At 42.5% G+C, this 21,844-nt stretch overlaps 1 protein-coding gene across 6 annotated transcripts; it reads right to left on the reverse strand.

Annotated features, from left to right (window-relative positions):
• Positions 1 to 1,009: 1,009 nt before the first annotated feature.
• Positions 1,010 to 21,836, reverse strand: EIF4ENIF1 (eukaryotic translation initiation factor 4E nuclear import factor 1). 6 transcript variants are annotated; one of them, XM_056503991.1, is made up of 19 exons: positions 21,700 to 21,836; positions 21,130 to 21,253; positions 17,846 to 17,919; positions 16,926 to 17,053; positions 16,091 to 16,371; positions 15,282 to 15,483; positions 13,365 to 13,540; positions 11,748 to 11,883; positions 11,232 to 11,411; positions 9,200 to 9,429; positions 8,233 to 8,301; positions 7,681 to 7,864; positions 7,162 to 7,241; positions 6,659 to 6,798; positions 6,405 to 6,489; positions 5,235 to 5,367; positions 3,771 to 3,833; positions 3,377 to 3,541; positions 1,010 to 2,860 (listed from the first exon to the last, which is right to left on the reverse strand). In XM_056503991.1, exons 2-19 carry the CDS (start codon positions 21,223 to 21,225, stop codon positions 2,634 to 2,636), a joined length of 2,649 nt encoding a protein of 882 aa, XP_056359966.1. In that variant the 5' UTR covers positions 21,226 to 21,253; positions 21,700 to 21,836; the 3' UTR covers positions 1,010 to 2,633. The 6 variants fall into 6 exon arrangements, with proteins under 6 accessions (XP_056359966.1, XP_056359962.1, XP_056359964.1 ...); XM_056503987.1 differs by having other exon boundaries at positions 3,771 to 4,115; XM_056503989.1 differs by having other exon boundaries at positions 3,771 to 4,052; positions 21,700 to 21,835.
• Between the last annotated feature and the right edge of the window lie 8 nt (positions 21,837 to 21,844).

Here is a 21,844-nt window from a genome sequence, read left to right on the forward strand (position 1 = left end):
TTCTAAGAACAAAACATGAAAAGCAGAGGCTACAGAACCATATCTTACAGAACAATGCCACAGGACAAAGTTCCAGCTGCCTTTAGCTGGAAGTGTTCCTGTTGGAATACTTTAAGGCTATAAATAGTCCTGCAGTTATGGAAAAGCTGGGCAGTTCTGCTCAGGAGCAGTTGCTTTTCAGTTGTTTAGACTAGTGGAAGTGAGCTAGCTGCTTGTATCACTGAAGGCTTTAAGTTTTCTTAAAAGAATTTCCTGCCTAAATAAAGAGGTAAGGTGCCCAAGAGAGGCACATTGATCTTAGAGTGGTTCTGACATGAATAAAGACACTTCTAGCTTATGTCAAGAGCACTTATCAAATGCATCAGCCTCTAGCATTTGCTCTCCTACAAAAAGGAAGTAAGGGTGTTTAATTATAAGGGTGTTTATTTAGATGCACAAAAACACTCCCCCTCATGTTATTATACATTCAAGAAGACAGAGTGATTAGAGACACCCACTCAAGCACTAAATCCGTGGAACAGTGGCTACTATTCAGTCTGATAAGGAAACAGCCAAGCCTTGATTCTACTCCAAGCATTTGCACCTGAACTTTTTCTAGATCCCTGCATAAATGAGCTCAACTGCAGGTTGTGAGCTCAACTGCTGCAGGTGTGCTTGGTTTATGACCCTGAGTGGAAGGGGCAGAAGATGAGGCTGTTACTCAGATTGGGTTTCACTGCTGTTTCCTCACATTCATACTTTATTTAAAGCTGGTTAGTTTTACAACTTCTAATACACTGAGCCTCATTCCTCACACTTAACCATTACATTTAAATGCAGCAATTCCATCCTGGGTCATCAGTGTGGCCAGTTACTCTTGAAGCAGACTTATCCTCCCCACCCCTGGACTAATTGAAGCTTTCTGCATCTCAACTCAAACACTTGTTCCATATTACCCACAAGAATAGTGCTAAAAAAAATTACCAATATTCTGACATAATTTAGTACAAGAGCAACTGATACAGAGAGCTGGTAGAATCAACTTTATTTACAGAATGTTACTGGGAAAGTGTCAAGTTAAAAAAGTATGAAAACAATCTTACAAGGACAAGCTGGTGATTGCATGTTTTACAGGGATTGTTTTGGGAACAACCACTAGAAGTATGGGTGACCTCCAACAGCTTCCACGTCGGAGATTTCAGCTTGCTATTTCCATACAACTGTCTCGCTGGACTGAAACCCACCACAGCACACTGGCAAGGGTTTTAATACAGACAAGTGATTTTGTTTCCTGTTGCTGGTTTTGTTTTCAGTGAGACCTTAGAAAGAGCAAGTCTGTGAGAGTTCTGGTTTTACTTTCACCTCTTAAAAGCACAATGGCCTAAGCTAGGTAGAGGACATGACAGCAGTACTAGACTCAATACAAGTGAGGGAGTGAAGTGAGGAACCATGCAGAAGGATGGAAGAGAACATTTAACTGTTCAAGGAAGTGAAACAGGCTTAAAAGGAACATAGTATTTTAAAACCAAATATACACAGTAAGATCACAAAACTACCCCATCCTCCCCCTTTCAAGCCACAGAATAAGACTCCAAAGGCAAGTTTCACAGTAATGGCATCACCAGATGCACACTAGATTGAGGACAGTTCTTGGGACTCCCTTCTATGAAGAGCACTGAAGGCAGTACAGAATATCCACAACTATGGATAGGAGTTGAAGGGTGAGGATTCCAAGGCTCCATTTTGATGACCTTTAGTAACTGGCTTGAAAGATTAAAACAAGGAAAATACTGCAGCTAAATAAGAACCAGCACCAGCCCTCTTGAAAGAGCAACAACCAGTAGGTACCTACAGACTGAACATCTGGCTTTATCATGACTGCACCAGGTCCCATCCTCAAGGCTTTCAAAGACTAAAAATTCTCTCTTTAGGTGGCAAGAGTCACAGGGAATCAGACCTTGGTTACATAGACAGCAAGATGTGGGCTTTTACTTTGACACTTTAGCTACACTGAGTGCACAGTGACAGAAAAATGTGAGAGGGAGACCTAGAGGAGATGAGCAGCAAGAAAAGGCAAAGCAACTTCATCCTGTTCACTCACACTTAGGATATGCAACTTTAATCTTAAAGAAAGTCCCACACGTACAATGGAGAAAGGTCCAAACCATAGGCACAACTAAAGCTCAACTGTTACCAGCTACTCTTATGTACAGCTGTATAGATTCAAAAAGGCTATTCTAGGTGTGTATGTACAAAAGATTGTTTATACACAAGTATGTACAGAAGGGTCTATACATGTAGTTTTCTGCAGAAGGAATCCATAGCTGCTACCTCTACACTAGAGAATATCAGCACTTCATTCACATATCTTACAAAAACAAACAAAAAAAAAAATAGACACTTCCAGGATTAAACTGGCTTTGTCGTGCATCTAAATTTCTTCAGGCTTCACTATCCAAGCCATAATGGATCCTTTAGTCTTGATGCAGACATGAGACCAGGACAGGTGCCATGTGCTTTAGTCTCTCAAAACAAAATTTTGCACAGAGTGCTAAAAAGAAAAGCCTCAAAAAACCAAACAGAGGTGAAGTCCTGACTATGGACATTTTCATCCAGTCTAAAGAATCACAAGTGTTCCACCCAGTGGTCACTGTTCACTGTCGGTATTCCAGTTCATCTACACTGATGACTTTGGATGGCATGGATGGAAGAGGCTGCTGCAAAACATCTGAACCAAACCATTTTGCAAGGCCAATGGGAGAGCTACTTCTCTGGCTGGGGCGATGGTCAAGCTGTGTGTGCCCATGAGATAATCCAGTCCGAGGCAGCACATTTTGAGGGGCTGTTTGTGCACCAGCAGGTGATCCTTGTGCTCCAGAGCCTGTGAAATGTAAAGCTATTAGAGGTGGAGTAATACCCAGCACAGATTTGCCCTTGAGCTATCACCTGGTAAGGCATGTGAGCTGAATGTGGCTTTTATTCATTCTATGAGCCCCAGGAAGTCCACGCACCACATGTTTATTTTCTTTAGTACTCCCATAAATGGCCTGACACTGCCAGTTCCGGACACGGTGTCACACGGGTTTGAAGGGAAGACCAGGATCAAATAGCATTTCCCTGGAGAAGGTGGGTGGCCTGTGGCCCAGGAAGGCTGAAAGCCTGCACACATGCTGCAAGAGTCAGATCTGTCAGTAGCAACACATGTTCTAAAACCAAACACTTCACTTGGACTTTGTTCTGGCATAACAGCCTGCAGTGGCCCAAACCACTGGAAACCCACACAAGGTTAGTGATCATGAATAACTAAATTAAAGTAGCTTTCTGCTAGCACAGTGTACTCAACACCCCAAAAAGTAGCCTTCTAGAACTCACACTCCTCCTGCTTATCTTAGCCTACCTGATCGTTGTAGCTGCTGTTGCATCATAGCGAGCTGCAAAGGTGTCCCCGAGCGTGGATTTAAGATGTGATGGCTTGCTGTTGGTAGTGGATAAAATGGCTGGCCAAGGATGGGAGCAGATATTCCCTGCAAGTGAGACAGGTCCACTCCAGGAGGAAGCATACCTGTTAAACATGAGCAAGAAAAATTCTTACCTGATAAGCACAAGGAACTTAATGCAGAACAAAATATATCCATTTAGATGGTATATGCATTTAGATGGGTTGGAATTTGTGATTTTAAAGGTAAGTTCTCATAGAATAAAAACTACTGGTAGTATCAGTTTGTGCTATTCCTAAGACAAAGTCAGTCTCAAAGAGAACATGCATGAACAGGAAAAGGAGAATGGCTTACCTGCTTGCAGCAGAGGAAGATGTTGCGGATGGACCCCCTGTGCCATCATTCTCTGGACCAATCCTGGGTGCAGTTGATGAGCAGGTCGTACAAGTGGTACATGGGGAACAAGGGGTACTTGATGAACAGGACGAAGGAAAGGGCCTCCTGGTACTGGGGAGGCCATTGTAGGAGTCTTCCTACCAGCTGATTTGGGCCTGTAGTCTTGCTCTTTGGTGCAACGATTTGCTTGGGTAAGAGGTGTGGAACATGCAGAGCGTTGCAGTGCAGGTAGTTTGGTACCTAAGGTGGGCAAAGTTCCTTGATCTGCATTCTCCACAGAACTAGACAGTAGGTTATCTGTAGCTAGAATTGAATACAGCTATTACAGTCCACAGCTAGAGATTGCACCTAATAAAAATTAAAGCTCAATCACTGGATTTGATAGTTAAGATTCCAGAGCTAGCTGAACTGTAGTTGTATTTATTTAATAGCAAGCATCTTTTTTTCTAGATGCTTCTGGCCAGATTATTTCAGAAATGTAATGAGAAGGAATATGTTCCACAGAAATCCCTTTACAGGAAACTTAAATCAGAATCCGCACTAACTCCACTTTCAATGCTTATTTTTTCCTTTTTCTTAGGAATTTTGAACTGGCAGCATGGATGAGTCAGTGCCAAAGGTGATAGGAGGTACAAGAGATCCCTCCCTAGACAAGATTGTAAGTTAGAGTTGTGCCAGAAGTCTGGCCTAAGGCGGTTCTTCAGTTTAGCTGTGTTTGTGTTTAACGGCAGCCTTCTACATCTGACATCTTAGAAAGATTTGGAACACTAAAGCACCTCCAGAAGCTACTTGCACAGATCATCCAGATGAGTTAGACAAATCCTAAAATACCTTGGCATCAACTACTACACTGGAGGTATTTCAGCTGGACTGCTACCATGAACTGCAAGCTGCCTCTGCAGCTACCAGCATTGAAGCACAATGCCTTGGCCACTGGCCATGTCAGTCTGACTGGGTCAGGCAACTGGTGTTGAGCATTTCCTTTTAATAGCCTCTTACATCAGTTTGGGTGACAAAATGCATCCCTGATCTGCTACACTTAAGAGCTTAACTGGTCTCAGCTTGTCTCAAGACAACTTCTAAGTTTTCAATTACTGGTGCAGAGAGCTATAGAAGCATTATTGTCACTGTGCTTGTTCATCAAGAAAAGTTGCAAAGAGTTATGGTCCAGCCCTCTTAGTGTTGCTCAGAAATAGACAGGAAATAAGGATTAAGCCCCAGCACTACTAGAAGAGTGCACTTGGAAGTGTATCCCCTCCATAGCTCTGACCCCTCCCTCCCATAGGCCCCCTCACTTCTACACCCTCCTCATCTCCACAGATCAGGAATGTCTAAAGGTAGCCTGGGTGTGTTATGTGCTGCGACAATCTGCATCTATTCCAAATCTCTTTTGTTTGTGGTATTTTAAAGCCATTACAATACCTTCATTTGGTCTCTGATTTTCATCTTTAACATCACTGATTTTCATTTTCCCAGAAACTGGATCCTCTTTGCTTTTCTCCTTGCTCTCATACATCTTGCGTATCACCGAGGTAGGTGTGAAGGAAGGAGACAGCTGCAGAGAACACAGTAAAAAGCAAAACCTCACCCAGTGCTCATTATCCAGGCCACAGTATCTCAGTTGTGGGTGGACACCAATTCTAGCACATCCTTTCCATTTAAAGCTCTTTTCAATCAGTTGCTGTGTGCCCATGATTTTACTTCACCTCATTTCATAGCTTTATTCTATTGTTTAAACATTTCTCTTTAGGCTTCTTTGCAAATCCAATATCAAAATCTGCAGCTGTTCTCAGTTAAATGTACCTTAACAGGCTTGAAACAATATAGCTGAGCTGCAGTCTAATTTACAGTTGTTTCCTCTTTGCTATCGACCAGAAGAGCAGGTCCACAGGAATTCCTGTAGAACTGCTTCATCTGCATTAACTCAGGGCTGATTGTTCTGCAGAACAATTGCCTCATTTGGGTTTTTTCCCTATTCAGAGTTCCATAGCACCTGTGGAAGTCACTCATTTGGAATATAAACTTGTATTACTTGTTTCATTTGGCAGGTGATAGTCTGTGTCAGTCCTGAGCTGCAAGTACTTGACTAATTGGAAAATTTAGATCAAAGCTGCATTTTACATAGTACTGAAGGCAGAGAGGCAACAGCTTGGCTATGAGATTTTACTCATTTTCAAAGTGATCCTGAAACTCTTAGGCATTATTTCAACCCACAGACACTTAGGTCAAACACTTCATACCCCAACACCAGCGTTCTTTGAAGCATCTCATGGCTTTCAGCCACTTGTTTTTTGAAAATTTAAGCACCAAAATATGATGGCTTGAGTTTTCATAATTACCTTCATTCAATTTCAGAAGATGAAGTCAAGGTAACATTAACAGTATTTCTTCAGTTTTAGATAAGACAGTGGTCAGAAAAGGCTTTTTTCCAAGGTGAAGACATTCAGTTAAGCATGAAGGCAAACTCAATTCCTGTATCATGTGGCCACAGCTACAACATGAATACGATTGCCTCCCATTCTCCCATCGATTACCACTGCTAAAATCTGGTTCCTGCAGACACTTTTACACCACTGAACATGAGGTACTGACCATGCTCGTGATGGATGCTGCAGGGGCTGGAGAAGATGCATTCCCTCTGTGTCCTGGGGCAGGGGATTTAGTCACTCGCTGCTGCCTGTGAAGGGACAGGGAGTCAAAATAGGCTCTGCTCTTGGCACAGAATCAAAGGCAGCACTGCCAAGAACCAATCCTGAGCGACTAGGGCTGATGTTTACAGAAAGACAATACTCGCATTAAAAATCAGTTAACAGCATACCCCTAAAATTTTGCAGCCAGGTGCTCACCTGTTTCTGTAGCCATCTCTGCTTTTGTCCATTTGTGGTTTACCAAAGCCATGCTGATAGAAATTTGCTGCATGTATAGCCAAGTCATGTGGGAGTGCCAGTCCCTCTAAAGCAGCTTGCTGGATCTCCAGGGGACTCATCTGAGGTAGAGTTGCATAAAAAACACACAAGTCAAAGCCTGTATTTGGTTGGGAGTTATTTTAGATATTGAAGATTTACTGCTGTAGCTATTAATGCCTTCACCAACATCTGCCCACTAACAGTGTGTGTTTTATTAGCAGGCAATAGAAGTTTCAAAAAATTTTGTACTTGAGGTACTCTAAGATGGGCCAAATTGCAAAGAGGTTTTGACACTGTAGTAAATTAGACTTTGCATCCTCACAATCAGAGTAAACTTAAAGCACAAACACCTGGATGCAACAGCTAGGTGTTCCCACAACTTAGTTCTAGACCACAGAACACAAAGAGATGCAAATACATAAGCAAAAGGCATGTCATCTAACCTGTGCAGCAACTGGGCTCATGGGCTTCCTTACACCTGGAAATGGATCACCAAGCAATTGCTGAGAACCTTGTCCAAAACCTAAAGAATATTTAACAGTTGTATTTAAAAGTACTAACAATTTCTTTCAATACATAACCCAAAGTAAAATAATGCTACGTGAATTAAGGATTCTTTGTGAAGACTCTCAGTTCACCCCTTAAATCCACATAGAGCTACATCACTTCCTTGTCACAGAGCTGGAGAGCTACAAAGGAGGCTACTGGTAGTAACTTGTAATACAAATGGCCAAGTAGTCCTTGAAAGTTATTCTTACACAGTAGCTGAGCACATTATTACACACCAGAACTCACTGTGAGGTCTGGGTGATAAATTTAACATCAGTAAGTGAAAGGACACTTTGCACTCAAAAGGCAGACACTGCCCTAGTTGCCCACCAAGTGTCAGGAAGTTTTTGTAATTCTGTAAAGCAGTCTTAAAAAAACCCTTAAATAAAGCCCCACTTTGCAAGCAGTCTCACCAATGGGTGAAGATATTCTGTGGCGCAGGTAATCTGCAGAAGCAGCTCGTGTTGGGAACACAGGGGGAATGGGGGGGGATGGGGCTCTCTGTGTCAGCAGGGAGGCTGCAGGCTCCAGCCCCCCGATCAGGCCACTCAGGACGTTCGATGAAGCAGGTCTGCTAATGGGTGGACCAAGAAGTTCCTAAGAATAAGTAAAGAAAGAACATTCAAAATATAACCAATTTACACATATGTGCTCATTTTACTACACTACAGGCTGTCCTATTTATAGCAATTTAGAGACAAAGGGGATTTGTGCAACCAGGAAAACCAATCCTGGTTTGCCCACAACCAGGCACTCAAAGCTTTTCATTTTCAAGCTGTAATTACAGGAAATAACATGACGACAAATTTTTAGCTAAACTGATCTAGTCCCTGGCTCTTTCTTCTCTATAGTATCGTGTCTGACTGCTGATCCCATAATTGCCTTAAATGCCTTATTTTCAAATAATTTTTGTTTTCCCATTGGAGATATGCTTTTAAGTACTTCCCTCCCCGCAATAAGAATACCTGCAGAATATTCTTTGATAGAGGCTGGCCTGACATCTCTGGAGGTGACATTAAGTGGCTTTCAAGGCTCTGCTAAGAAAATGAAAATACTGTAAATTAGATATAGCTACAACCAAGCTCATTAAGAGACTACCTACATTTGTCTCAGTAACACAAATAATTTTATCTGTTCTATCAGAACAGTAGTTTATGCATCAGCCAAATAAAATTTCAAAGTTAAGAGCTGAGCTGGCTCACAGATCTCCCCTAAGAAAAATGCCCTGTGCTAGATTGCATAAGGTAACTCACTGTGCCTCATTAAAATCTGGATCAAATATATGAATTTATGTAATTGTGTAAACTGGAGATGGAATACTGAGCCACTAGTTAACTGAGAATACGTACAAACAGAAAAGTGTTTGTACATTAAAGAAATTATTTCACATATTCTTCTGTGCATCAAAATTGCACATTAATGTAAAGAGACACCCAGAAGCAAGTCTTGCTTTAAGCCTGAGATCAATCTGCAAACTCTTCACAGGGCAAATTTATATCCTTCACTATCTTCCAGTGAAGTGGGATGAATCTAAAAGTCCTTGGGCATAGTTTGGCAGGGAAAACACATGCTTTAGACCTACTAGACCTACTCAGTTGTTAGAAGTATCTGCTGGTGCCAGAAATATTTACTGACAGCTTCTGGGCCAAGCATACTGTTTAGTCAGTTAGCGACAGGATGAAATTTCATCTTGGAATCTCTTGCAGTCTAAGCCTTACTGTCATCTGCTGTTTAATATTAATCTTTCAGCTAACAAGTATTCACTTCGGTTACATCTTAGTACAAGTGACGTTAAAAGTCAAGTGTAAAATAACATTGTTCACTGACATACCTCTGCTAAACAAAGGTCACTAAAAACATCTGGGCTTCAGGAAAGGGTTTGGGTTAGCCCTCTATCAGCACAGGTCACCAGAGCCACTGGCTGCCACTTACATTGACTTTGGGCTGGGAAGGCAGAGTCCCGCTTGCCTTCATGCTGCTGACCAGTTTGTTAAACGCAGTCATGTCCCCATCCTTCTTCAGCTGTCTGGAGCCACTGACATTCAGGGCTTCTTCCATTTGCTCAGCCATAAAGGGAGTGGCAATTTTCCCCTCCTGATCCACTTTCAGACCTTTTAGCCCAGCTTCAACTTCCTCCACTGAAAGTACAACTCCTGAATGTGCTGAGAAATACAAGAAGAATACTGGTAAACTACATTTCTGTTCTCAAGTGAGCTAATAATTCTTGTGCAAGTGTTGAATAGAAGTTGCTTGAAAATTAGGAACAGTCAAAAACTTATTTTTTGATACTGATACTAGCTGTCAAACCATGACTGACATCCTAATATATCAGAATTCAGAGAACTGAAATGCACAACTACTGCCATGTGAGACTCCACAAAAACCTGTTTAGGTTCCAGCTACTAAATTCTCACTCTTTCATTTATCCTGCAAGAAACATTGTTACTACTACATTTTACAACTTTGCCTGCATTTAACAGAGAATATTTATGTGACAATTCAGTTGGTTCTTTTTCAATTAGGAAGGATTCAGTTATCCTATACTCCAAGAGACCAGATGGTTTTACAGCCACAGTGCAAGCCACATCAAGCTATCCTAAGCAGAAAGAATACATACCTGAAAAATCTAGATACTTTAGAGACTCAGTTACACACTTAAGCTCAGTGTACATAAAGTTTGAAGTATATTTTTTGCTCAAAGATTAAAGCCTCTTATAGAAAGATTTCGTTACTGCTCTTAGCAGTACTTTTCCTGTATATGCATATATATACACATATATAAAGGCTAAACATGCTTTATGGACCAGCTAACACACATCACAAGGTATGACACCTTAAAAGAAAAGAAAGAAGAGACAGAAGCATGCCATGGGTTGCAGATGTTGGCCCAAAGAAATAAGATTTACTGGAAATTTGGGCAAGAAGGTGGAGAAAAGAAGCAATGATGCAGACATGCAGCATGGAACACGAGCAAATATGATGTTGGCGGAGAGGAATTGACCTGGAAACTCCACAGCACTTGAAGAGCTGTACAGCATTTTATGGGAATGCAGAGTCCCACATCAGGTACTTTTGAGTGAATGAAAGCTTCCTCACAGATTTTTGTTCCTTCATCCTTGGTTTGTGAGGATCAAAGTTGAAAAAGTTTTTAGTAGGAAAGTCAGACTAAGCAGAACAGAAATAGAACTACAAGTCTTTTTTAAGTGAAATAAAGGAAGTTCTCCACATGTTAGCTAACACTTCCTACTCCCAGACTGGATGCTTAATATTTGCAGTGCTTAGATGTTTTCCTTCTAAGCTGCTTCACACTAATCAGAGGGGCATCATCTTTTCTTCAGTGCAGTTTACATGGCAATACATGCTGCTTGCCAAAGAGAAACCCATTTGGAATCAGATCTCAAGATTTCACAGAACACATGCATTTTGTACACTCCATGCATGCTATGGGCCCAGACATGCAAATCTCTAAGCTGGAGGCACCCTTGAAAAAAAAATTAAAAATCACATTCTCAAGCCACTGTTCAACTTCTTGGATATTGGCACTTAATGGATCAATGTGATCCATTATAGACACTGTCAAGGATGACTTGTCAGTTTTTGGTAAAACCAGAGTTTAAATGCCACAGTTTCAGAGCTGACATTACCAGTCACCAGTATGACAAACTTATGCAAATGCCATACACAAAGCTGGAAACTCAGATCAAGACTTGCATCATCTTATAATTGTTTCTGGCCACTAAAGCAGTCTGATAAAGTCCTGATGTCATCCTATGGTTAGGATGAAAAGAGTCAGTGATGATATTGACACAATTGAGAACTGCTGAATACTGAGTTTTCAGTACTGTAAGTAAATCTATAACACTGCCTGCTCCTGGATTTGGCAGTTGAGGTTTCCAGAATATCAAGTCTCTTGCTGGGAGATACTGCATCACAAGAACTTGACAATAGCTGAAGAGGCACTTACTGCTCTCTCTAAGCTTTTCCTTGTTGGCTGAAAGACTTGAGAGAAGAGGTTTTAAGTCCACTTTGGCTTTCTGTAGCATTTCTAGGATGTCCACTTTGTTTTCAGAGTGGTCTTCCAATGGAATGGGAGCAAAGTAGTTTCCAGAGTTCTGGCCAGGGGAGAGAATGGCTTGCTCTAGACCTGAAACAGCAAAACCAGGAGCACTGCGACATCAGTTTACCAACCCAATGGCTCAAGATGAACATACACTGGCAACCAACTTCAGCACGTCACTGCAAAGTTATGCCTCACACCACTTGCCCAAGATCAGCTGGAAAGTCATCAGGAAGCACTGACAAGAGTATTTGTTGAAAAAGAACTTAGAGCTGCTTACTCTAAGAGCTTCAAAAGAATGCCAAGTGCTTAAACTGTGGGAGAATTCCTGGTCCTAAAGCCTTATCTGCCATCTCCTTATTGAATGAGTAAGAAAGAATATGGAAGGAGGCTACCTGAGCCTGCATGGTCCTGCAGCCTTACCTGCTAGCCTCTCCAGTTCCTCATGGGGGGTAGATCTCAAGCTGCTTGACCGACTTCCAGAACGACTGGGATTAGAGAACCACCTGCTGAACCTGCTGGCAGACACTGAACCTTCCCCCAGCACATCCTCTATCATCTACAGGAGGGGAAAAAAAGAAAATCTTAACATAAGCAAGATCAGCAACATCTTTGAGAAGCTTATTGTGCAAGCAAGATTCTTCTGCTACAGACAATTAGATACTGCTTCCAGAGTTTCAAAACTTGGATCTGCTTTTTTCCTGCAGTCAGTTAACATAACCCAGTGTACATCTCTAACTGACACCAAATATTTACTCACAGTAAAACTGTAACTGAAAAAAGCACAGAGCACCCAAAGACCATTAACTACACCATTTCAAAGTGGAAGTGTCAAAAGAACTCCAGATATTTAGAAACCAGTGCATTATAAAAATATAACTCAAACTAAAGATTCTCCTGTCCTGCAAGACAGTACCCAGTTAAAGACTGGCTCAATAGGCACAGATGCAGTTTCAGGCAGCATGTTTTCTTTTAGACAAAAGGAAGAGCAGCTTCTTCCTCTCAGAGATTGTTTGTTTTTCTGAAACGAGGAGTACTCAACACTATTTACAACAGAGAAAAATAATAGTATTGCTCCATTTGGTTTTGATTGTTTGACTCTAACATATTAGAAGAATTAAGACAAGAAATGTACAAACCTATGATAACACTTGTCACAGGCATATCACCAGTACAATGAAACTCACTTTTCTGAGAAGTTATAACATCTCCACATCTGTTTCATCAGCAGCTCTTTTCACTTGGGAACTCCCTACAAGGGGTCACCATCTTGCACATATGCTGAAAATCAGATTATCAAGTCTAAAGAAACCAATTATAACTTCTATAGGGAGAATGAACTCTCCACCTATTTTCTCAAACTACTGGCACCACATGATGACCATTTTCTAATGCAAGCAGCTTGTCCACACTAAAGATTAAGTCAGAAATGCTTTTTTTTTTTTTAACCTCAATATTTCTAAACCATGCCAGGTCTGTTTATTTGCAGACAAAACACAATTTTTGACTTTTGACTGAATGGGTAGGCTGTATTTACCCAACACAGGAGCAGTAATTCTAAAAAATTAATTAACCTCTTAAAGGTTTAATAAAGATCCAAACCCTTTCAGACATACATAGTTTCAGGCACATGACCACTAGTGTCTCCACGCTCACTGCCTGCCAGAAGTCTGCACAGAAGATCTGTTTGCTGCAATTCCCAGACTTAGAAATGGTTGTCTTCAGCTAGACTAAAATTGTACAGTGAATCTTCTCTGAACATATCTTTAACAATTCCAAAGAAGATCCATTCAGAATGTTAATTTTGAGTGACCAAAAGAACGAAAAAATAGTTAGCTAGTCTGCCTCAAACACATACCTTGGAGATTGAGCCAGCCCCACAGATAACACTCCAAAGCTAAATCTCTGCAAATTCATCTTAAACTTACACACTTCATAAAGAAGCTTCCACAAAGCAAGAAATTTTAGCTTTCAGAGAATGCAGCTGCAGCAAAAATGCTTCTCATTAATATACCCAGTCCTAAAACCCAGAAAACTCACTGAAGCCAGGCCAGGAACACTTTTATCCAAGTTAAAGAACTCATTGAAGTCAAACTCTCCTGGAGCTGGTTCTTGTAAAACGGCTTCTCTAGGAACTTCTTGATCTGCTGGAGCTTCATTGGCAAGGACAGTCTGCACTTCATCCTCTTCTGCCACTCCACCATTGCATTCTATGCCTTAAAAAGAAAATCAAGTGACTGCTGAATCACTGAACTTGACTATTTCCTGTGGGAACAGTGCCTGACAGCCAATGCACTTGCCCAGGGATTAGAAGCACAGGCCCAAAGGAACCCAGCCCCAGGCTGATAGCTCAGTTACACTGTGCTGGCTCCTACAAGAGAAAACTGCACCCACTACAACTCCTAGCTTCAAATCTGGTAAGACTATCTAGCTCCAAAAAATAAGAGTTGCCATTGGACTGTGCACAAACAACTGCATCCTGATCAGCCTGGGCTGTTATGCCACACCAGGCACATACAGCTGTTGCAGAAAGTCAACAGCTGCTGCTGTTTTTCCATCAACAATCCTTTGGCAGTTCCTGCCTTCTTGACATGGGTTCTTAAGAGCCAACATATGACAAATACTGCTTGTCCTCCATCAGGACCAAGCCACTTCTCACTTGAAAGACTTCTCAGCAAGCTTGCACAGGGCACTGCAAAGTTGTAGCATGGCTACAAACTCCTGTGCTTGGAACTGCACTACAATCCAGTTATGTTGTCCACCTGCAGAATTTCTAGCATTAAAAAGTCATCTTCTCTCTTGCCATACCGCAACCTTTTTTTTTTTTGTAATAATCCAATGACTACACTGTAAGAGTCCATCTAAAAGCCTCTTGTTTGTTCTGCCCAATGACCCTCACCTGAGGCCTAAAGAACTGCAGTTTAAAGGCGCTGGCCAGGGATGAGAGGAATGCCAAGTGATTGTTCTCAGGTGGTGCCCATTCTAACCAGGACCGGTTTGCTCCCACAGGTGTGAGAACAATGAACTGGTCACAAGGACAGTTGGTGTGCCTGGAGCTTGCCATGGTGCACTGCTCCTACGCAGGCTACTTGCTATAGCATCCTGTTTCCACCTACTTCTTGGAGCAACGATCTCCACATACAATAGTCCATAAATCTTCCCACCTTTTGGCCAGACGCCCAATGCCTTGGAAGAGACTATAAGAGACACCCTCAAACTAAAGACCCGAGATGTCCCTGGATGGCAAGGGACATCTATTGGCTGGTACCACGAGGATCATCTGCCTGTCTTGGTAGCTATAATCCCAACCCCTCTCTCTCTCTCTTACTCTCTGTCCCCCATCACATTTTGTTGGCACTAAATAGAGTGCATTTTTGCAAAAGTAAACTGGTTTTGTCTCCTGCTGTGTCTTTTGCGCTTTGAGATCCCTAAAAGAACGTATCAGGACTCTGCATGTGGTGTGGACCCTGACATACAGACAAATTCAAGTCTCCTAATTCAGTTTAAAGCTATGTTACTGGCAACTGTATGCCCAGACCTGTGCTTCTAATGTTGGTATTACCATAAGGAATAAAATATTATTTCAAGTACCTCCAAGCTTTATTTAATTTAAACAGAGCCTTCAGCACCCAGTAGGATACAGAAATGAACAAGACCTTTAAAACAACCTATCAACTTCTGATATCATTCAACATCCATACAAGGTTTTTACCAGGCTCTCAATCCAGCTTCTCTTTGCGGGGGGGGAAAAAAAAAAAAGTAATTCATCACCTAACTGATCTTTCAGATTACAAGTACCATTATAGGCTTTACATCTTGTGCTTCAGGATGACCAAAAGCTAGGCAAGTTTAAGATAAAAGTTTTCATTTACACTTCTCTGGATCTGTAAATCAGCTCTACACCCAGCAGTCTCCAAACTAGCAGACAAGCAGAGCTTTTGTGAAATTTGCCCTTACCTTCTTTCAGTGAGGCTGTGCGTCTCCTCGTACGTTTTCTCCCTTTGTGGTCTTCCTCCAAAATTTTATCATCAAAGCCTGTGAGCTCAATGGTTTCAGACTGACTTGTAGGCCCAGCAGAGAACCACTCAGGTTCCTCTTCAGTGTAGGAATCATTCCTTCTTCGCTCCCCAAAGACACGTTTGCTGTCACCAAATTCCCTCTGAAGGGGGATATTAAAAACATTAGCATTAATAAAATGCTGCTTCATAAGATTCTTCCCGAACTTTCACCTTTCACACCAGTTCTGGGTATTTTTAAATGCATATATAATTTCCCTGTATGCTCTGTAAGCTTTTAAATCCTGAGCTACACAGCTGAATTGCTTCTTCACGACACCAAAAGCTATTGATGTACAAGTGCTTCTATAAACTCAGTTTTTCACCCTGAGAGTTAGTGGTTGCTCTTTAAAAAAAAACAAAAACTAAAAGAAGTCTGAAAGCCTGGAAAGCTCCCATTTGCTGAGGTTAAACACAATGCTTGCTGACAACTGTCAGATCAAGAACTACAAATGAACTATTAGGCTTTTGAACCTCTTGCTAGTAAAAGTCAGCCACAGACAGGGTTTGTCTGATAAACTGTATTACAAGCATCCCTGTGGAGCTCTCTGAAGAAATGTAACTAAGTGTTGAAGCACCAAATGCTCACCCTTCACACCTAAGAATAAAGGGGCTGCTTGCACAGAATACTTAAGTGCTGTATGCAGCTCACCTGCCCCTGGTGTTTTTACCCCCTGATTTAACAGGCAATCAGGAAAAGAAGGAACAAACCCTGAAGCGTTTATCTTTGTAGTCCCTGTCACGATCCCGGTCTCTCACATCCCTGGAATCCCCGCCCCGATGGTCCTTGTCGAAGTTCCTGGAGGAGATGATCCTGCCGCTGCCAATCCTGCGGCCGCCGATCACACGGACGCCGTCGCTGTCCTTCTCCAGGGGGCTCCCTGCCCGCCGGGAGCTGACAGAGGCTGTCACATGGCAGCCACCTCCAAAGCTCCGCCGCTGGGGACTCAGCACTACATCCAGGTCATCTTCTTTCACTCTCTCTCTTGGATCTGCAAGTCAAAAGATCACACAAAAAGCACTAAATTTCATTTATTAGTAAAGACAAGTGAGTCGTCTATATAGCAGCCTTCTGTTTCATAGCCTTGCTCCTATCCCAGGGCTTTTAAAGGAAAATGCTCATGATTTATTTCTGTGAAGTTGATCTAGCTGAGATCACAGGAAGCGCACACAAAAAATTTACAGCTGGGTATTGAGGAAGTACTGCAATCTCCTAGGACGTACCTGCTTTCCCACTACAGACCTCCTAAGTACTCAGCCCAGAGCTGCAGGGAAATTGTCCCAGCACTTGCATTTTCCATATGTATTCAGTATTACATGGCAAGAATAGGAGCATACAAGTGACTGTTGCCCAGGTTTGTTTTAGGTAAGTCACCAGAAAACCCACTATTAGTCTAGTTGGAACAACCATGATTTCTCTGACTTACCCTATGCAGTCAACCAATTTTCATAGACTTTGCTTACTCTCCTTTGTGTTACCCCAACAGAAAGGTTTTGCCAACAGCCCAGGTTCAGTTTTGAGCAACGTGCTGTAGAACACACCCACCTACTATCCTACGCATAAGAGAAGTCCGATCTGAATCCAAGTCTTTTTTAAAGCTTTCCACTGGTGAAGTTCTTCCTGAAGTTGGATATAAAGATGCATGCCACTTCTCTGGATCCCAGACACCATCACTAGGAAAATAAAATTGCAGGATTGTTTTGTTTGCTACCTTGTAGTCTAATAAATACTTCACAATGCTGCTGCTAGAAACCCAGAATTCACTGGTTAACAACTTGTACAAGTGAATTATCTTTTATACCCAACTTCTAAATCTGCCTTACTATGGTTTATTACTTCACACATAGGACTTGGATCTCTTCTGTAACAGCAAGAAAGTATAATACCCAGTATCAGATTTTAGAAGACTAGCTATTGGTGAAGCTTGTCTGATACACTGAAATACAATTCAAGTAGATCATGTGGTGCTGCTCTTAAGCATTTGGGTAATTTACCTCAATCTCACACTTGTACAATAAATTTATCTGAATAGTAAAGAAACTGCTGCTCAATAAACTTACCAACACCAGCCAAGAACGCTCACCTCCATTTTCTACTGAGATGCAGTGATAAAATGGGAGAGTAATCCACTAAGCAAGGCAGCTTGCTACAGCCTGACCCAGTCTGTACTACACACCCATCTACACTCTTGGTGCTTTTTACTGCAAGTCTCTAAGACTTGGGTTGTGTGAAGTTATGAGATCCAGCAGAAAATAATCTCTGTTCAAAGAACAAAATCCCTGGCCAGAGCACTGAGCCTTTCCTAGAAGATTAGCACTTCTGAGAACTGGACTCTGGAGCAGTCTGAACTTTGTGGCACATACACCTCCCATCAAAATGAGAGCACTTCTTAGCTAAGTGGTTTCTGCAATTTAAACTTTTATTTTGAAAGAAATGTATATAGCTTTGTATAATCAAGAAAATACCTGTCATATTTTTCAGAAAGACAAGAAGGTCTTTTCTTAGAGTAGGGACGCTCTTTAATATCCAGCAGTTCCTCCTAGGAAAAAAAAATTAAAAATCAAAACCATGAGTTTCAATTTACACACAGACAAGACTTAAGTGACTGAAACTATCAATTGAGCAGGCAGTCTGGAATAAAGTGTTTTTTTGACAGCCCAGGTTTCCCAATATGTTGCTTCATATCCTGTGAAATACAGCACTGAAAGTTTATATTTCAGCTGCTCTATCAGTGGTCACTGACCAAACCCTTACTCAAAGCACTAAGCCTTACTAGGCCAGGTTTAGTCCTTGTGAACACTCCAAGGCTGTTCACACCATAAATGTTTATATATTCACTTCCCTGGACAGTTCAGCTTATAAGCAACACAGGCATCATGGATGCCAGCACTGGTGAGTTCTCAAGAAGGAATCAAAATTGCTGTGGTTAATAGTTAATGCTATATAATGTTCAGCAGGTAAAAAAAAGCATTAGCACAAGTCCAGTTACTGGTGTAGATCTGGAAATTCTAGACAAGCTTGCCATTTTTGACCATCACCAACTTCAAGATATCATAATGCGTTACACAATTACCCATTCCACCCAACACCAAATCAATGCTGAATAACTTGCTTTCCCACTTTCTAACAGCTTTGAACAGCCCTTAGTTTATCACTGCACATCCTTAGCAGTCACTTGACTGGCAACCAATGCAGTCTCACTGCAGTTTGCTACATTCAGAAACCATTACTAATGGTGCGACCATCAGAGCTTTTAATCAACATTAACTCTGCTGCAGTTAAGATGCACATTTCTATTAACACTCACTCATTCCCCAAGATCCCCTTTCTTCAACCTGCCTCACTCACAACTGTACTGAACTGACTCAGAACTGTGCAGAGATCAGAGGGCAGTTGGAAGGATAAAGAAACCCTAACAGCAGACACCATAAGTCAGCCAAACTGAAAAATCTTTCCTCTTCCCCCCCACCCCCAAAAATACAATATCCTTCAGAACTTTTACATCATTTCCCCCATGTGATCAAAATCAGTTCACTAACTATGCGAGTTTGACACTTGTTATAGATGGCAATTTGGTAGCTGGACAAAACCTTAACATCCCCCCACCCCAAGCATCACCTTGTATGAGACCTCAGCAAGAAGAGCTCCATTAAAGGGAGCCTGGCCTCCCTACCCACAGCTTCCCAAAATAAACCTCAATCTGTGAGGAACATCAGTGCTGTAACATTATCAGAGCCTGATGCAGATACTACAAGTACTAACAGCCCTGTCCATCACCAGATTGGGAATGGGCTGTTTTGTTGGCCACGAGAGGGAGTCCACAGGCTCTCACTCACATCCTATCACAATTCTTCCACTCAAGTGCGGAAAATTTGAATTGTTTCTTGCCTTTCACTAGCTGTGCACCCTTGGAGGAACAGCTCCCCAAGAACTAGAAAAGACACAGCTTAAACTGCACTCCTGTAACAGGAGATAAATGCTGGCACTTCCACTTGTGGGGTTTTATGATTAATTCACACACATTCTAAGCAGTCTAGGGGGAAAAAATGTGCTTAGCTGTTATTAAACAAAAGCAAACAGCTTAGAACTACTTATAGTATGAGCCAGATGTTTTCCTAGTGGTAGTAAGTGAATATAAACCATTAAAGGAAATCATACCCCTTTCCAAATCAGCAGCCTGTACCCCCAAACAGGGTAGCCTCAATCCCTAATTAGTAGGAAACGGGAACACATGACAATGCCCTGCAATATTGATTACTTCACCATCTTAAAATATCTCAGCTGTAAAATGTAGAGAAACCATATGATGCAAAGTATTTTAACACAGATTGATTTTTGGTATTTCTTAATTTAGGCTCCTTGGAAACCAACTGATAAGACTAGGCACCTTCTGGCACTAATTCTGTAACTTTATCCTGGTCAGAAACTATAGGTACTGAATTAACAAAACTGAAGCTACAAATGCATTGGTTTCAGTAAACAGTCACCACTAGCATAAACTGAACATTGTCCTAAAAATCAGAGCAGAAATTGCAGCTGCATTCAGTTACTACACAAGAAGAGCTAGGCAAGACTGAAAGTGAATAGAGGCCGTGCTCTCAGCAGAGGAGCTTTATAAAGAGCTCCTCTCTTTCACTTAGCAATTAACTAAGTATGTCTGACTAACAATACACTTTGCATCCTCAGAAGTTAATGGCACATCTTTTCTAAAAAAGTTAGAAAGATTTAGAGAGCTGTACTATTCGCAAGAAGTTTTGCCTATTCTGAAGTACGTGGTTTATTGTTGATGTCTACTTAAAATAAGCCAGAGCTCTATTATCTCAACAGAACAGAGCCACAATGATAATTTTTTTTTTCCTTTAAAAAACAACCTACTAAAAGGCCAACAGCTCCGAATTCCTCAAGAAAGATAACACAGCCAGCAACAGTAAACTGTCTCACCCTGTTCCACACTTCAGGCCATTTGCTGCAAAGTATCTTAACAGCTTTTCACAAAGCAATGACCACCTGTTCCCACAGCCTGCAGCCATGGGAAAACCAACCACGATTACAGAATCTTTCCAAAGGCATTTTTCAGCAGAGGTAGCAAAACCACAAACAAAATTTGAATCCTAAACCCCACAGCATATCAAACTCACTTAGTACTGGAACAATATTTCTAGTTGCAAGTTATTTAGCTCTTCTTCCACACATACATATATTTAGGCATCACAGTTAAACAAAAGCACCTGTGTTAATGTTTTAACGCTAAGCATTGACTGGAGTCATAACTGTTTAAGCTTCCAGCAATCAGATATGAGCAATTCTAAGGTTACAAAAGGCATCTAGTAAACACATGAGAGTTCTTGATAAGATTTGAGTGCTACACCTTCCTAGGAAATTACATCTACTGCAAGGAAACCTTTTTGGTAAACTTCTTAAAAGAACACTGCTGAAAGCAGAGTTATAAAGCACTTGAGATAGCTGGTAGAACAACATACTTCAGTGTCTCCAATAATCTCGCAGCACATGCTGTTGGGTGCTCAGATATTAAAATAAGGTGGTGGGAATCAAAAGCATATCGAGGACAAGATTGCACAACTGCATCGCATTTAACAAGCGGCTCATTTGATATCACCTTGCAAATCCTAATCCAGGCAAAGGCTTTTCACCTCACTGTTTCTCTCTCACAGGAGCCGCCCCCTCCCACTCTACTCCTGTGACCAAGAGTTCCACGCACAACTCCGAGTGGAAAGGAGAGTGAGCTGACCTTTGTGTAACGATGTGGGTATTTAGTTGCAGTTCTGTTCAGCTCCAGGAAAGCATCGCCATTTTCAGTTTCTGTTGCACCTCCTCTTTTATCCATGGTTACTTCAAAGCCTTTGACCGCGGAGCTAATTAAAACAAAACCAACCCGTCAGATGTTAAGACGCATCTTTCTACAGGGTGCATTTTCTTTCCAGCCTGAGTCAGTTAAGCACTTGGGCACAGCAAAGTAGAGCCGCGTTCCCCAACAGCGCCTCTCCCCTCCCAACCCTTCCCCTTCCCCCGGCCCAGCCAGGCGGCTCTCGCTGAAGGCTCGGAGCGGTTCCGGCAGCGCGGCCGCCCTCCCCGAGCCCCAGGGTACCGCACAAGGGATATCGCACTGCGGGCACGGCCGGGCCCGCGGGCCCCGGGACCCGCACCCGCACCCCCCGCGGGCCCACAGGGGTCGGGCGCCGCTCGCCTCACGGCGCGGGAGCAGCGCGGCCCAGGCGCCGTCCCGAGGCGCCGGAGCCGCGGGAGAGAACGGCGGCAGCGGGGCAGGTGACTCAGCGGATCCTCGCCCGGCCGCACTCACCGGCGGGTGTCCCGCGCCGCTCCGCTCCGCTCAAGGCCTCACCGCCGCCCGCGGCGTTTCCTGCTCCGGCCGCCGGCCCCACTTCTCCCCCGCCCGCCCCCACTGAGGGGCCGCACGCGCCCCGGGCCGGCACTGCCGCCGCCAC

The sequence above is a fragment of the Oenanthe melanoleuca genome, chromosome 15, assembly GCF_029582105.1.
Source record: "Oenanthe melanoleuca isolate GR-GAL-2019-014 chromosome 15, OMel1.0, whole genome shotgun sequence".
Lineage (NCBI taxonomy): Eukaryota > Metazoa > Chordata > Aves > Passeriformes > Muscicapidae > Oenanthe > Oenanthe melanoleuca.

Coding starts and splice junctions, on each gene's coding strand:
- EIF4ENIF1 (XM_056503986.1), bottom strand. CDS start 21,225: ATGGATAAAAGAGGAGGTGCAACAGAAACTGAAAATGGCGATGCTTTC. Junction 7,242..7,680: donor CAGAATATCTTCACCCATTG/GTGAGACTGCTT, acceptor AATATTCTTTAG/GTTTTGGACAAGGTTCTCAG. Junction 4,116..5,234: donor AAATCAGAGACCAAATGAAG/GTATTGTAATGG, acceptor ATTCAATTCTAG/CTACAGATAACCTACTGTCT.